Source organism: Sparus aurata, chromosome 13 (assembly GCF_900880675.1).
Source record: "Sparus aurata chromosome 13, fSpaAur1.1, whole genome shotgun sequence".
Lineage (NCBI taxonomy): Eukaryota > Metazoa > Chordata > Actinopteri > Spariformes > Sparidae > Sparus > Sparus aurata.
This window is the reverse complement of record NC_044199.1, coordinates 2,728,918-2,745,930: the sequence shown is the minus strand read 5'-3', so window position 1 is coordinate 2,745,930 and position 17,013 is coordinate 2,728,918. Positions and strand designations below refer to the sequence as shown.

Sequence of the window (17,013 nt, the reverse complement as noted above, 5' to 3'; positions counted from 1 at the left end):
TAGTTCTGTGTGTCCTGATGTTTACTGAGTGTGAAACTGTCTTTTGTATGTAATTAGTTTGAAGGATAAGAGATATTTTGTTTTTGTTTTACTTGCTCTGAGACGACAGTCGACCATACGAGACCTCCAGAGTCAGAAACTGTTTCTGATGAGTTGAGAATGCGACCAATAAATGAGCTTTTCTTACAAATAGGACCTTTTACTCACTTTTACTTCTAGTGAAGTATTTCCATTGTATGGTATTAATATTTTCACTTCTACCACTGTTGCAGACTTTGATCGCTGTTCAGCAAAATGTACAAAAGCTCAAATTAACCCTTAAAGCGTGAAAACTGGCCATAAAACAGTCTCCCCATGACGGCATGGCAGTTTATTTCTGCAGCACGTTCATACATCAAAGCAATTCAATGTGTTTTACAGATTAAGATTGCAGCAAAGATGAAAAGATGCACAATTTAAAGGTGCAGAAGTAAAGACAGGAATCACAAGAAACACAGAACTTAAAGTTAAAGTGCAGTTTAATGAAGAGATAACGAAAGATAAAAGAATGAAGAAGGGCCCACGTTTCAGTGCATGAATAAATCAATTCAAACTTTTGTTTTTACATAAAAGCAATTTGAAAGCTCAGAGGTTTTTGTTTTTAGTCATTACTGGTTGGAGAAAGTGCAAAATAAGACAGGTTTTAGCTTTGGTTGGTGACGTGGTCGGAGTCTAAAGATGAACGGGGATCGTTGCAGGTCCGAGTTGCACGATGAGAAACTGTAAACAAGACTTTCATACGCTGACACGTCACGGACACAGAGCTCAAATCCAGACAAACAGACAGTAAAGATATCAGCGTGCCTCCTCAGACTGAGCCGCAGTTTGCACACTGAAGTGAAGAGCACCTGCAGTCGGAGCTCGGCGAGGAGTATTGACGGCTGTTTGATTAGACGGTGAGTTACAGCCGGCGTGGCTGCGGACAAATCACTGTGACTGACGGTCGGATGGCCTTCAGCCAGCAGCCTCCTGGCAACACTGGCCTCCTGATGACTTATTGTCTGCGGCTGATTTAAAAAGGGGCCGAGGCAGAGTGACATCTTTCATTTTAATGCAACTTATGCAAGACATTAAATTCATCCTCCCCCATTGAGAACTACAGATTTACAGCCGGGGAGAAAAACTGGGAGGGAATTCAACAATTAGCCCTTTTCTCTGCCCCGTCTGTAACAATTATGTTTAAATCACTTCCTGCAGGTTAGTGTCCTGGGAACAGATCCGTCAGAGCTGTGACGGAGGAGCGAGTCATTGACGTCAAGTATCCTGAGATGTAAATGCACAAAAAGAGGTCAAGAAGAGAAGATTAATATCAGGACAGACTCAACAAGTGTACAGAATCCGGTCGAGACTGTGTTCTGTCACATGTCGGCTTATCAAATTCAAGTACATCTTGTATTCTTTGCCTACAAGTTGATAAGATCAGTATTCCTGTGATCTGATTGTCTTTGTTGTGAATGGACTGTGAACTGCTGAGGAAAAAAATGAAGCCACAACAGCCATTAACACACTTTTATAAACAGCAGTCATCCAATCGTGGCTCTAAAATAAGAAAGGAAAGTTTTGCCACTCACATTAAAGGGATATTCCAGTGTAAATTTAATCCATGGTCTAAATCACCGTGAAACTGTGTTAGACTCCCTCTCGAGAGATCAAGTTAGCAGACCGCTAATTTACGGAGTTTTATCAACCTCAGAAACGACCGCACGACAACAATACACTGCAGTAAATGGATCCAAATATAAACCGCCACCAAAAAGCCACAAATAATGCTCAGAACAGCACCAAACTTCAGCAACAGTACAAATAGGGTCTCAGCACATAGTCCGGGGCATCTAACCTCCGCTAGCTTAGCTGGATTTCTATTGTGAAGCTAAAAACAGAGTTCAACTCTCCTCCATCAGCTTCCGGGTCGGGGAAGTCCCGACGCGACGATTACCGAGTGCGGTTAGAAATGCTCAATTCTGTTCTTTTCCCTGTCCGCTCTCGATAATAACTGTTATAAACTGGCAGGTAAGACACATATGAACTTTGATTGCTTTTCCATGGAGTCATAATCATACATTTTCATCCATGAGCCGCGGAACTCTACTGCACTCGGTAATCGACTCGTCGGGACTTCCCGTCAACAGGAAGCTGCTGCAGAAGAGTGGTAAATTTAGTCAGCTTTTCAGTAGAAATCCAGCTAAGCTAGCGGAGGTTAGATGCCCCGGACTATGTGCTGAGACCCTGTTTGTACTGTTGCCGAAGTTTGGTGCTGTTCTGAGCATTATTTGTGGCTTTTTGGTGGCGGTTTATATTTGGATCCATTTACTGCAGTGTATTGTTGTCGTGCGGTCGTTTCTGAGGTTGATAAAACTCCGTAAATTAGCGGTCTGCTAACTTGATCTCTCAAGAGGGAGTCTAACACAGTTTCACGGTGTGTTTACACCAGAATATCCCTTTAATTAGATCAAGATCTGATTGAGTCATTTCTGTGTTTCTGTTTTCGTCCCATAGCTGTGGGGAACATCTGACATCAATACTTCTTGAGTCTCGCCTCTGTTTTTATTGTGTCAACATGGCTGCTGTGCAGTATGACAGGATATCTTCTCAGGTGCGACTGGTCAGATTTGAGACGATGCAGAGATGAAGACGCTGGTCGATGAACTCCTTTCTAGTGTCAGCCTGTCATCAGTCAGTAAACAAACGTCCTCTCTCCTTCTCAGTATTATCATGCAGCTGCGTGTGACTCATGAGGTCAATGTCTCCCCCGCGCTGACAGCTGACCTGAGACCAGTTCACTGTGCTCAGAAACTCCTCTGACTGGCTGATACGCTCCGGGGCTTCGTCAGGTTTGGTGTTTGCACTGAGTTGCGAGGTGATCTGGAGGCGTGGGGTTTGTCACACTGGAAAACATAATGAGGGATATTTCACCGATGACAGGAACATATTTCAGAGGCGGATTAATTAAACACCTCTCGCCTGCTTCACACTCTGTCATTATCTGAAGTGGTGTGATTTAATTAACCTAACACACCTGTTACACCTTGAGGACAGTTTGAGAACTTTAACTGAATAAAGGGAAATAAAGGGAAGTGGCCAGTGAGTGTCCGGCATGTATTCGGACGGGGACAGAAGGAGCCATGTGTTGCACTTTTTGTTCTGATTGAGCAGCTGGTCCCACAACAGTAATCCTCCAGAGGCTCTGGCAGAGGATCAGCTGTGCTTTGGTCAGTTGGCTCATTTGGTAGCTGGAGTCAAAAACCCCACTACAGCTCTACGTCACCGACCTGTTACACAAGAGCCAGGCAAACTTCCCAACTTCACATCTACTAAGATTCAATTTCTATCTTTCTAGGGTTCGGTTGAGGCTCAAAAACCACTTTGTTTGGGTTAAAATACCCGTTCTGTTCTCCACAAGGTCTCGTTAAAAACACCTGGTTTTGTAGCCTCAAACACAAATAAAACAGGATATGGTCCAATAACCTGTCAGAAATATCAGTTCAATCAGGACAGACCTCATTTTTTGAATTAATAAATAGTTATCACAATGTGCACATCAGATTAGAAATAAGAGTCCTCAGTAATTCGTCCCCATGATGACGTATTTTAAGAGGGAGGTTGAAGCTGTGAGTGGTTAGGAAACCCGCCTGATGGAGCCCAGATGCTGGTGCTGGTGCTGGTGCTGGTGATGGGATGGAGAAGATGTCTGGATGAGATGAGGTGGTTACTGCTGATCTGGACCTGAAGAGGGTCGCGAAGACTCAGCTGACAACTGCAGAGAGGAGAACAGAATTAAAGGTTGACGGCAGGTCGGGTTGTACTCGTTTTAATTACTTTATATACTGTCGGGTAGTTTAATCTACAGCAGAGTCTTTTGTCCTGGTTCTCCTGGGTCCTCAGTGGTGACGAGCCGATGATTTGGATCAGGTGTGCTGCAGGAACAAAGAGCACTGATTTACATCGATTCATAATATTCTGAGAGATTAAAGTGAAACTCTCGCCAAAAAGCAACAAAGGCTTCATTTGTGATTGAATATGAGTCAAACCTTCGTGTAAATGCATAATTACGACAATTCACACTTTTAAGATTTACCGTAGTTTCGTTTTCGGCAAACTCATTTTCAATGGGAGTGCTACGGGCACTTTTACGCTAGCATCAAAATATCTCTGTTTAAAACAGTAAGAAGTCTCGACACAACATGAAACTTTGCTGGTAGTATCACCAGGGTCTCTACACATGAACACGAGCATTGAGAACATTGTTTGTGTACACAGAGTTACTAAAAAGAAGGTTTTTGAACAACTCACTGTTGGAGCTGGATCTCCGGCAAGTCACAGCCATGGCAGACAAAAAGTGTCGATCCCCGAGTGCGACCTAACAGGCATGAGAGTAATGAAGGACCTCCTACCTATTAGGTCGCACACATATGACGGCGGCACGCTGGAGGTGCTACTGCTAACGTGAGTAAACTCTGTGTACACAAACAATGTTCTCAATGCTCGTGTTCATGTGCAGAGACCCTGGTGATACTACCAGCAAAGTTTCATGTTGTGTCGAGACTTCTTACTGTTTTAAAAATAGAGATTTTGATGCTAGCGTAAAAGTGTCCGTAGCACTCCCATTGAAAATAAGCTTGCCCGAAAACGAAACTACAGTAAATCTTAAAAGTGCCTTTCGTCGTAATTATGCTTTTACATGAAGGTTTGACTCATATTCAATCAGTATAAAAGCCTCAGTTGCTTTTTGGCGAGAGTTTCACTTTAATAGATGTTTGTAGCGTGGCTGTCACACTTTTCATGCATTTTGAATTAGTTTATTTATCTCAAGAAGTTCATCAATTCTTTGTCATACTTGTTGAACAGGTTAGATACATTACATTATGAGACAGGTAATAACACCTTGTCTGTTCTCTTAATACAGATCAGATGCTGCAGATGACTTGAGTCACATGTCTGGATGAAGAGTATGAAGGGTTAACTTTGTGCCAGCTGTGAAGCGGGGCAGGGAGTATGTAAGGTGAATGAGGGTTCTCACAAATATAGTGTGTGTGTGCGTGTGTGTGTGTGTGTGGGTGTGTGTGTGTGTGTGTGTGTGTGTGTGTGTAAGTGTGTGTAAGTGTGTGTGTGTGTGTGTGCGTGTGTGTGTGTGTGTACCCCGTTTGGACAAACCGTCACGTAAGCTGCAAAAGCTGCTTATCGGACACAAGACTCATCCCGATAAACAACATGATTAACAGCTGGTAATGTCAACACATGAACACACGAGCCGTCCTGCTTTCTCACCAACAGTCAATATTTGCCGTTGCTCAATTTAAATCTGACACGACTCAATAAAAACATCTACGTTCGGACTTTTATTCAGTTTATAGTTCTGATTTTCTTGCGCACACACATTCATAATCGCTCACACACTCTTGTTTTTTTTTGCTATCCTTACTCTCTCTTCTACACACAAAAGTGAACACACACACACACACACACACACACACACTCGGCCTCCCAGGTGAGTAAACAGTGTGCCGCTGTACTTTGGAGCGGTGGATCCGTCTCTATATGAGTTCAGGCTTCGGCTGTGCGGTTCAAAAGCAGACGGACAGCTGAAAACGACAACATGGCCGGAGTCTGTTTGCTCGCCTTCATCGCTGGTTTGCTGCTGGAGGTGAACGGGCTGCCCGCTGACATCCCAGAGGAGAACACAGGTAACCGACAGAAAGAGCAGGTGTGGACTGAGGAGAGGTCCAAAGGTCGGGGATGAGAAGACGTGCGAAGGTTCTCTGATGTCTGATCCAAACGTCTGAGACTGACACCACCTAAAAATTGAAGTTTTGATTGTGACAAGAAGTTCTGACCACTGGGGGGAAACATCATAGTAAATAGTGGAATCAATCGAGCAATATAAACCAGGTGTACAAGATAATATACGATAAAAATGTTTGGCTGGACGTGTTTATTCTGGCAGAGCTTCTGAGAAGTTTCTTTAGACTCATTTACGTTTTTTTTTTTGCCACTGTAAAGCTGAACAACTCCTCCACAGTGAAACCACCGTGAGATTAAAATAACACCAGGCACTGTGTTCTGATTAGCATATTTACAATGATTAAGTTTATAATCTACTGACAGATTATCCAGCAATGTGAGGGGATTACAGATCCAGTCACAGCGTCCTGGAGCAGCTGTCGGTGCTGCCAAGGAACGGTAAACATCCCAGCCCTTGAAGCTAACGTTAACTAGCGTACTGCTGTTGACAGAAACTTAAAATCTCCCCTCCAGTTCTCGCTGAAGAATACAAAAACCAGGGTGCATCTTGTCTCCCCAAATCTTTAGATGCGTTCAGCATTCTATCTTTGTTTTTTGTCATTGCAATGCGTTACAACAGCGAGTTGTTGCAGCATGCTAATCTGCTTTGTTTACGTCTGCTTACCCATGAGATCACATGAGAGGTTGTTGTTTATAATTGACGCATCACTTGTTCAAATTGCACCAAATTTGACGCTGCACTCCTTTGAGTCTTCAGCAACAAACTCTCCAAGCTTGAAGTCGATCGGATGAACAGTTCTCAAGATAACAAACAAACGGCCAGACAGATTTTTTTCTAGTTTCGTAGTAATCCAGTGTCAGTTATCTTTACATTCCTGAGTGCTTTGCAAACAGGAACGGCAATTAGTTAATTTCAGCACGGTGCCAAAATGGGCATCTTGAAAAGTAGCTTCCATGTTGCAGAGGACTGTTTGACAATCGCCCTTTTTGTCTTGTGTTTACTTTTCAGGAGCTGTATTTTTGTCTCAGCAGGCAGCGAACAGGGTGCTGATTCGCCAGCGCAGGTACAACAGCGGCCTGGAAGAGGCGCTTCACAGAGACAACCTGGAGAGGGAGTGTAGGGAGGAAACCTGCGACATGGAGGAGGCCAGGGAGGTGTTTGAGGATGATGAGAAAACTGTAGGTTGCACACACACACACACAAACACACACACACACACACACAAACACACACATCCATTCTTGTGTGAATATTTGCTGAACTCTGAAGTTTCTCATTCCCGTTTCTCTGTCAGATGGAGTTCTGGGCCACCTACGTTGGTAAGACAAGTGAAAGACAAAAACCTCGTAGTGACTCTTAACTTGGCGCCTCCGCTACTGAAACTGTGTGTTCATGTTGTGTACCTGTGTGTAGACGGTGACCAGTGCAAGCCACCCCCCTGCCAAAATGGAGGTGAATGTCAAGATGGGGTCAAGTCGTACGTTTGTTATTGCAAACCGAACTTCAGTGGCAAGAACTGCGAGATCGGTCGGTGTTAAAAGCTGAATTTGAAGCTGAAGTTTTGTCGTCAATCTGTGCAAAATATATTCATCTTGCTTTCCCGCCTTTTCCCAGAGGTGTCCAAGCAGTGTTCTGTCAACAACGGCGGATGTTCCCATTTCTGTGTGATGCAGAATGAGCAAATCGTGTGTCAGTGTTCGGCTGGTTACCGGCTCGGTGCAGACAGGATGACCTGTGAACCGACAGGTGACGTAAAACACTAAAACCACACACAGAATACAACAAACTGGTCGACTGGGCATCTGGATTGTATATTAACCGTTTTACTCTATACACTGCACACATGACATCTGCACAAATGGAAACTAATGGGAACACTTGAACCCCATTGTGCAAATATTGATTCTGAGCTACACCCACACACCAAACCTCGACCAAAATGAAAGCCCGCTGCACGTAAACCTCCTCTCCAGATAAGAGATTTATACAAGCTGCCTTTAAAACAAGAAGACGGACAGCTGGGCTCATCGTGTTACATGTTCCATCCCTTTGTATCCATGATGGGCTGACAGAGCGGCTCATAAACTGCGTGTTGCAGTTTAAAGCTGTCAAATAAATATCATGATCTATGTCTGTAACAGAAAACCAGCATCCTCATTCTGACCCTGACCACACAAAGCATGAACACACACTTACGTTCTTTAAGTAACTGTATCACAAATAAACAGAAAATATTTAATGTTTATGAGACAAAATTATAATATTTGTTTTTGCTTCGCCTTTATTTTCCTCATCAGCACCATTCAGCTGTGGTCGTGTGGACTTCACGCCCTCCACCTCCACCTCCACCTCTGGCAACAGAGTCTTGTTAGCGCCTCGCTCATCGCATCACAGTCCTGAAAGAAATCACAATTCCAGTGACTCGCTGCTGGAGGACTACTACGACGACACCAACATCACCCTGCTGTACGATTCCTTCGACTTCACCGATGATTCAGACTCGGGGAGCGCGTCTGCAGCGGAGGTGCGCTCGGTGAGGTCGGCCGAGTCGAGCAACATCACAGAAACACCAACAGAGACGGAGAAACCGCCTTCCTGGGCTTACGCAACACTTCCCACCATCACAGAGAAGGAAAACACTGACGAGAGGATTGTGGGAGGTGACGAGGCCTCTCCTGGACAGATACCTTGGCAGGTACGGTAGTGTGAGTGAAGGTTAGTGGATGATGGTTGATGCTTTTTCATGCTGCAGATGAGGGCTTCCATGCCCTCCACAGAGCCGACAACAGCCAATGAGTGACCGTGTAGACTCTCTTCTGACTCCTCCCTCCTGAGCCAATGACATGCCAGCCTCTGGATGATTGGTGCATCATGTAGCCAATGAGATTTTAAATCCAGTAATATGTAGTGTATGTCTTGAAAATGGTGTAAATTCATGCAATCTTGTGCATTTTGCTCTTCAAATAGGTTTTTTTTTTTTTTGACTATTTCATATGCATAAAGAGAGTTTCAATAAGGAAATAAACATAAGGAATATGAGTCTATGTCACTTAAAGTGAAACTCTCGCCAAAAAGCAACCAAGGCTTTATTTGTGATTGATACGAGTCAAACCTTCATGTAAATCAGGGCTCCAGACTGCGACCACAGCGGAGCATTTTGCGACCAAAATTTGAGACAGTGCAAATTTTACATTTAGTCGCACATGTGCGACCAGTGAATTTGCCGATGTTTTTTTTTTTTTTTAACACGGGTAGTGGAAGGGAACCAAAGCGAATCAAAGAATCTCGAATGTGGACTGACAGGTGGCAGGCCAATGTGTGTTAGATGGGCAGGGACTGGCACTGTAATTGACTAATGTGTGGAGGGAGGGTCCGAAAGTTGTTCTGAGCACAGAGGGAGAAGGTTTCACTTTCGACGAACAATGTCGAAACGAACTCCGCAATTCTACCAGATACGTGTCCGCTGCGTGACGGAGCTGAGCTGGTTTTTCACTTTAGATAATGTCTTTACTTCCACCAGCTCCGCTGCGCTGCGTATCTGCAACGGCAGTCCGGAGCAGATACGCAGGACTTCTATTTCGGCGGATGCCGGAGCACGACGCAACAAATCAGCTGAATTTAGCACCGAGCACAAACAACAATATAACATCTTTTACTTTTCAAAATAAAACACTCCGTGTTGACACCAGCCCACAAATCTCAAAAAAGAGACAAACACAAGCTCTTCTACTAATCCTTCGGTCAGGAACACTTCGTGTTGTTGTTTTTATAGCACAGACCTATAACTGCGGCACTGTAAAACCGGATCGGAGCAGTAAGGCACCGTACACCTATCTGGTGGAATCTCTGGGTTATTTTCTCCACGATAAGCCTAGAAGTGTGCCAGAGTCAAATCCTAACTCAGAGGATGAGTCCAAGTCTGAAGACAGGAGTGTCGAAAAAGGGCAGAAAATACTGTTTTCATGAAGAATGGGTGCCGATTTGACTGGTGAAGGTCTCAGAGAGACGAATTTCATGAACCGCAGATTTTTATATATATATATATATGTATATATATATACATACTCACACACAATCAATATAATTGCTTTACGGTGTGCGCCCCTAAATTTTGTGATTTCGCTCCTAAAATTTTCAGTTAGGGGCCACTGTGCTCCTTTAAAATTAGTCTGGAGCCCTGTAAAAGCATAATTACGATGAAAGAGGCGCTTTTAAGATTTACCGTAGTTTCGTTTCCGGGCAAGCTAATTTTTAATGGAATGCATGGGGCACCCTTATGCTAGCATCAAAATCTCTATTTTTAAAACACTAATAAGTCTCGACACAACATGAATCTTTGCTCGTAGTATCACCAGGGTCTCTACACATGAACAGTAGTGTTTTTAAAAATAGAGATTTTGATGCTAGCGTCAGAGTGCCCCTGCACCCCATTGAAAATTAGCTTGCCCGGAAACGAAACTACAGTAAATCTTAAAAGTGCCTCTTCCGTCGTAATTATACTTTTACACGAAGGTTTGACTCGTATCAATCACAAATAAAGCCTCGGTAGCTTTTTGGCGAGAGTTTCACTTTGATTTGAATTCTCTCAGTTTCGGCTTGAAGACTCGAGTGTTCAACATAAAGTTGCTTTACAAGCAGAGCATGAGGAGGTTGAAAGATGTGGACATTAACCCAGCAGATGGTCTGAGAAAAGTTACTTTTGTGTTGAATTATGGGACATGTAGGCTCCATGTGTTTGTTTGTGTGTTTGCAGGTGGCCCTGATGTCTCACTCAGTCGCCCTTCAAAGAGCAGAGCCTTTCTGTGGAGGATCTCTGCTCAGTGAATATTGGGTCATCACCGCCGCTCACTGTCTGGCAGAGGCTGATAAATCTAATCGAAAGTTCTTCGTCAGAGTGGGTAGGAAAAACAAATATTTTCTTTACTGTACACACTTACATCTGATCTAAATCTCTGAAGTACAGACTTACCTTAATCATTATGATTAATATCACATGCTCGAGATGAAAAGCTGAAAATCAACTCTTTTCTTGGTGTGTTCAAGGAAGCTCCGACATTTAAGACATCAGTGCTGTCGGTATAGAAAATCCTATAATTCATGCATCTGTACTTCCAGGTGAACATGACGTGAAAGTAGTGGAGGGTGACGAGCGAGACCATGAGGTGGCAGAGCGGCACATCCACCACATGTACAATTTCAAAAACTCACCATATAACAACGATATTGCCCTGCTGAAGCTCGCCACTCCAGTGGAACTGTCCAACAGGCGGCGTCCCATCTGCCTGGGCCCCAAAGAATTTATAGAAAACTTGCTGAGGGAGTCCAGAAGTTCTCTGGTGAGCGGCTGGGGACGGTTAAGGCATCTGGGCGCTGAGGCCACCACGCTTCAGAAGCTGGAGGTCCCCTACGTGGATCGCACCGTGTGTAAAGAGAGCAGCCGGTACCACGTCACACGCTTAATGTTCTGTGCCGGCTACAGAGATCAGCCAATGGATTCATGTCAGGGGGACAGCGGGGGGCCACACGCCACCAAATACAAAGGCACCTGGTTCCTGACAGGCATTGTCAGCTGGGGGGAGGAGTGTGCCAAAGACGGGAAGTATGGCGTCTACACTCGAGTGTCTATGTACTACCCGTGGATCAGGAGGACAACAGGACTACGAATTCAGTAACTGACCAGTGAAGTCGCGTGTAAAGATAACGTGGCCTGTCAGCCAACCAAACGGTCTCATTTGTCTAGTTTTAGCACCTGAGGAAGTTTGTCTTTAGACTGAATGACATGAGAAATCACTCGGGCTACAATAAAATGTATTTCAATATCAGAGTGCTCGTTTCTTGAAATATTGCACAAAGAAAAACCCCGTAGCGCTTCCTCGAATATTGGAAATCTGTGTCTTGTGTTGCAGAGATATCAACTGAAGTTAGCATGCTAACCAGCTAGTGCCAGACAATCTTCATCCAAAGCTCATGTGCTAGCAATGTAAACACTTCCCATGCACACAGTCCAGACTGCTAGCGGCACAGCTAACTGGGCTAACGAGCTAACAGCAGCCAACGTTAGCAGCACTTGCTCGCCGCACCAGTTCTTACATATTGCAAAAAAATGGCAAAACTTAATTTATATTAACGCAAAGGCCCGACTCAGAGCTGACCATCCGGACAAAGACGGACAACATGTCTAAACGTCCTCCTCTGGACGAAAATAAAAGATTTATTAAAATAACTGGAAACTATTCAGTCTTGTGCGTATGCCAAAAATTTTTTCTAGCTACTGGCTCTAAATACTTCCTGGTTATGCAACCCACTCAAAAACGGCAACAGAATTTCAGCTAATTGTGATGATCACTTTTCTGGGCTCTGGGAAAGTTTTACACACAAACACAAAAAATGGATCAACAATTCATGTCTACAGCCTTACAGACGAATCTTTTATAATGTCGGGGAAAATGCTTTAAGGTAGGAACACACGGGCCCAAACGTTGGACGTCTGAAATGTTTGGGTAGACTCGGGAACAAACATGTTCTGTGTGTTCAGCTGTGTTGGAAGCTTTTGAAACCACGCGGTTGGAGGAATGGATGCCATCGGATACTCTGATTGGTTTTCTGCTAGCTGTTCAATGACCATTCTGATTGGCGGTGTGCTAGTGAATCAGCGAGGTGTATGGGAGGTGCAGAGGTGATGATGGGAAACAAACCACTTTTTCCCTCCTGTGTTGTCTTCGTATAATAACGAGCCCGAGAGCAGACAACGCGACCATCAGCTCAGCCATAATGATCTTTCAAGTAACGCCAAGTATTGTATTCCACAAACGTCTTCTCAGGTCAAACGAATACTGAGCCAATACTGTGTGCGCTTTGTTTTTCCTGATAATCTATCAGCTGCATTCCAATCCGTTATTTCCTGTTTTGGATTACTGGCACGAGACTAGCGCCACCTGATGTTAAGGAGGCTTATTGCATCTCGCGCAAGCGTCGAACGTACACGCCACTGTGTAGTTGGCAGCTGCGTAGGCGATATGTTTCAATGCAACTTTTCTGCTGAACGGGTCAGACAAGAGGCAACGGAGTGGTCGGATAAAGGCAGTTGGCTGTTGGTTTGAGTCTGGGCGGTGTTTATAGATGCAATACCTTGAGTGGCCACTGGGAAAGATTGGAAGCAAGACTGATTAGCACCCTTGAGTCTGATTTATAATGTATTCATAACAAAACTGATGCCAGGATATCCTGCCCTTTTGTGCCAGTGACATCATTGTCACGGGTGGTGGAGCAGCTCAGTCAGCAGCGGGGCTCAGTTTAAAGGGATATTCCGGTGTAAGTTTAATCCATGGTCTAACACACTGTGTCACAAACTGTGTTAGACTCCCTCTCGAGAGATCAAGTTAGCAGACCGCTAATTTATGGAGTTTTATCAACCTCAGAAACGACCGCACGACAACAATACACTGCAGTAAATGGATCCAAATATAAACCGCCACCAAAAAGCCACAAATAATGCTCAGAACAGCACCAAACTTCAGCAACAGTACAAATAGGGTCTCAGCACATAGTCCGGGGCATCTAACCTCCGCTAGCTTAGCTGGATTTCTACTGAAAAGCTGACTAAATTTACCACTCTTCTGCAGCAGCTTCCTGTTGACGGGAAGTCCCGACGAGTCGATTACCGAGTGCAGTAGAGTTCCGCGGCTCATGGATGAAAATGTATGATTATGACTCCATGGAAAAGCAATCAAAGTTCATATGTGTCTTACCTGCCAGTTTATAACAGTTATTATCGAGAGCGGACAGGGAAAAGAACGGAATTGAGCATTTCTAACCGCACTCGGTAATCGTCGCGTCAGGACTTCCCCGACCCGGAAGCTGATGGAGGAGAGTTGAAATCTGTTTTTAGCTTCACAATAGAAATCCAGCTAAGCTAGCGGAGGTTAGATGCCCCGGACTATGTGCTGAGACCCTATTTGTACTGTTGCTGAAGTTTGGTGCTGTTCTGAGCATTATTTGTGGCTTTTTGGTGGCGGTTTATATTTGGATCCATTTACTGCAGTGTATTGTTGTCGTGCGGTCGTTTCTGAGGTTGATAAAACTCCGTAAATTAGCGGTCTGCTAACTTGATCTCTCGAGAGGGAGTCTAACAAAGTTTCACGGTGATTTAGACCATGGATTAAACTTACACCGGAATATCCCTTTAAACATCCGATTTAACTGAAGGTTAGTAAATAAATTCCCGTTTCAACACTGAGATTAATTGGTTGCAAATCTCGGTGTGATTGATCCTGAGCGACACGACTAACAGCAGAGGAACAGAGACGTCAGTCAGGTGTCGTCGGTGCAGCTCAACTAAAAAAATAAATCACACGACTCCGGTTGAATCAGTCAAATAATCCTGTGCTTATATTTTTGAAAATAATCATATATATTATGCATTATCATACAAGCTTTGACAATGATTCAAAATATCAAAAAAGTGCAAAATGAGCAAAAGTAGCAGACACCAGTTTAAGGTTCTGTGGACGAGACAAGTGAGAGCAACATGAACAAACGGTTTCAACATGTTAGTTATTGATTAATGAGTTAGTTCGACAGTCCTGCACAAGATCACATGATTCAAATGTTCCACTGTGGCTGTTAAATACTGTCTGCAGTGTGAATCTTAGATTTAATGTTCAGATTTATAAAGTCCAGAGATGCAGTAAGAAATCTAAAGTACCTATGACTGTTAAACATCTAAAATTTAGATTTTCTCACCATTTACATATTCACAGCTGTCAGTAACACGAGTCATCACACTGTATGAACCCTCAGCACGTGTGGCGGCAGTGCTTTCATCAACACTTCTCACACTCGGTTTCAAAGCTGCTTTCTGTTAACGCTGTAAAGAAAATGAGTACAGGCAGTTTTAAAACCGAACAATGAATGAATCCACGATGTAACTGTACGAGTTCAAGCTGGTAATTACAACAGTAGTCTACTCTACTACTGACAGTTACGACTCCACACTGAAACTGAGTTTTTCCCGCAGGCGTAAAAACAACAGCAGCACGGGCAGAAATGAAGCAGCAGGCGTGTGCGGTGATTTGTACATGCAGGAACATAAAGCTGATCTCATCTCAGCGGTGAGAACGAGTGCACAAGATTCGTTTGAGAGGAAGCGGACCATCAACAGCAGCACAAATAAAGAAGAAATTCACCTTTGACTGAACTACAACAACCAGCTCCACCTGTCAGTCCTGCTACACCTGCAGAGCTGCATCACAGACATTTTCACTGTTATAGCAAGAGAAGCACAGGAGGCACTGAGCTCGAGGACCAGTGGAGTCATTACTGTGAGATTATTAATTAAAGGGATATTCCGGTGTAAGTTTAATCCATGGTCTAAATCACCGTGAAACTGTGTTAGACTCCCTCTCGAGAGATCAAGTTAGCAGACCGCTAATTTACGGAGTTTTATCAACCTCAGAAACGACCGCACGACAACAATACACTGCAGTAAATGGATCCAAATATAAACCGCCACCAAAAAGCCACAAATAATGCTCAGAACAGCACCAAACTTCAGCAACAGTACAAATAGGGTCTCAGCACATAGTCCGGGGCATCTAACCTCCGCTAGCTTAGCTGGATTTCTATTATGAAGCTAAAAACAGATTTCAACTCTCCTCCATCAGCTTCCGGGTCGGGGAAGTCCAGACGCGACGATTACCGAGTGCGGTTAGAAATGCTCAATTCCGTTCTTTTCCCTGTCCGCTCTCGATAATAACTGTTATAAACTGGCAGGTAAGACACATATGAACTTTGATTGCTTTTCCATGGAGTCATAATCATACATTTTCATCCATGAGCCGCGGAACTCTACTGCACTCGGTAATCGACTCGTCGGGACTTCCCGTCAACAGGAAGCTGCTGCAGAAGAGTGGTAAATTTAGTCAGCTTTTCAGTAGAAATCCAGCTAAGCTAGCGGAGGTTAGATGCCCCGGACTATGTGCTGAGACCCTATTTGTACTGTTGCTGAAGTTTGGTGCTGTTCTGAGCATTATTTGTGGCTTTTTGGTGGCGGTTTATATTTGGATCCATTTACTGCAGTGTATTGTTGTCGTGCGGTCGTTTCTGAGGTTGATAAAACTCCGTAAATTAGCGGTCTGCTAACTTGATCTCTCGAGAGGGAGTCTAACACAGTTTCACGGTGTGTTAGACCATGGATTAAATTTACACTGGAATAACCCTTTAAGGTACGGGACGATTTCATCATTTCATGTCACGATCATCTCGGCAGAAATAAGATGCTCTAAACCCGACTTATATCACCGAACCGACGTATTGTTCTGACGGAGCTGGAATGCGAACTGGAGGTGTTGGATATGTTTCCACATATCGATTTGACTTCTTGGTGGGGGATACGATGGGCAAGCTACGGAAGCCCTAAAAGGTCACGGGTCAAACATATGACGCTATTTTACATGATAACGACTTACTTTTTAATTTGTTTTATTTGTTTTTGGGGGTCGTTTATTTCATTATCACAGAATAACAAATGTTAAACGAGATCAACAAACTTTGTCACGATATATCGAATGTTGTTTTCTCAGGATAATTAGAGATAATCATGAGAAAACAACCTCACAGGATTCATAAGAGAACTCTTCTGTGGGGTATCAGGAGTTTCAGTTTTACGGGTTTGTAATCTTGCAAATCCGTCTCATTGGGCTTCAAGCTAAATGCTAATCTGACCAATCAGCGTCCTTTGAGAAAACCGAGGCGGCGGCTGTGGGCGTGGTTCAGACGTGACGACAGCGAGAAGCGACTGCTGGCTCGAAAACAATGGCGGCTCCCGAAGAACAACACTGAAGGCTTTTCTTGATAGAAATGTATTTTCACTCCTCTCCCGACCGACCGCGGTAAGAGTTTGAATGAGCAGCTGGTTGAGCTCTCTTACTCTTGTTCTGATTGGCTGCAGTGAGCCTGTGATAGACGGTGACAGACGGATGATTTGTCCAATCACCTGCCAGGTATTTTTTTGAAAAAGCCTGACAAAAAAGTTTCTAGCAGCATTTCTTGTGATAACAGATTAATATCTTGTTATCTTTGAAAAACAAAATTTGTTATCCTGCGATAACGACATAAATAACTTGTGATCGCAAGAAAACAAAACGTTGTTCCTTTTTATTCCCTTGAGATGAATGTTTATTAATAAAGTTTAGCTTGTTATCACGGGAAAGACTCCTGACCGCTGAGCTCTTCTT

General features: G+C 43.9%; 1 protein-coding gene across 1 annotated transcript; it reads left to right on the top strand.

Moving 5' to 3' along the window:
- Positions 1–5,523: 5,523 nt before the first annotated feature.
- f9b (coagulation factor IXb) lies at positions 5,524–11,601 on the top strand. Its single transcript, XM_030438308.1, has 8 exons — positions 5,524–5,720; positions 6,788–6,957; positions 7,074–7,098; positions 7,193–7,306; positions 7,394–7,525; positions 8,077–8,474; positions 10,533–10,677; positions 10,895–11,601. The coding sequence occupies exons 1-8, from the start codon at positions 5,633–5,635 to the stop codon at positions 11,449–11,451; spliced, it is 1,629 nt and encodes a 542-aa protein (XP_030294168.1). The 5' UTR covers positions 5,524–5,632; the 3' UTR covers positions 11,452–11,601.
- Positions 11,602–17,013: the final 5,412 nt, after the last annotated feature.

Excerpts from the sequence above, each read along its gene's own strand:
- f9b (XM_030438308.1), top strand. The coding sequence starts at position 5,633 with ATGGCCGGAGTCTGTTTGCTCGCCTTCATCGCTGGTTTGCTGCTGGAG. Across the intron at positions 6,958-7,073 it reads TTGAGGATGATGAGAAAACT|ATGGAGTTCTGGGCCACCTA; the intron begins GTAGGTTGCACA and ends TTTCTCTGTCAG. Across the intron at positions 7,526-8,076 it reads GATGACCTGTGAACCGACAG|CACCATTCAGCTGTGGTCGT; the intron begins GTGACGTAAAAC and ends TTTCCTCATCAG.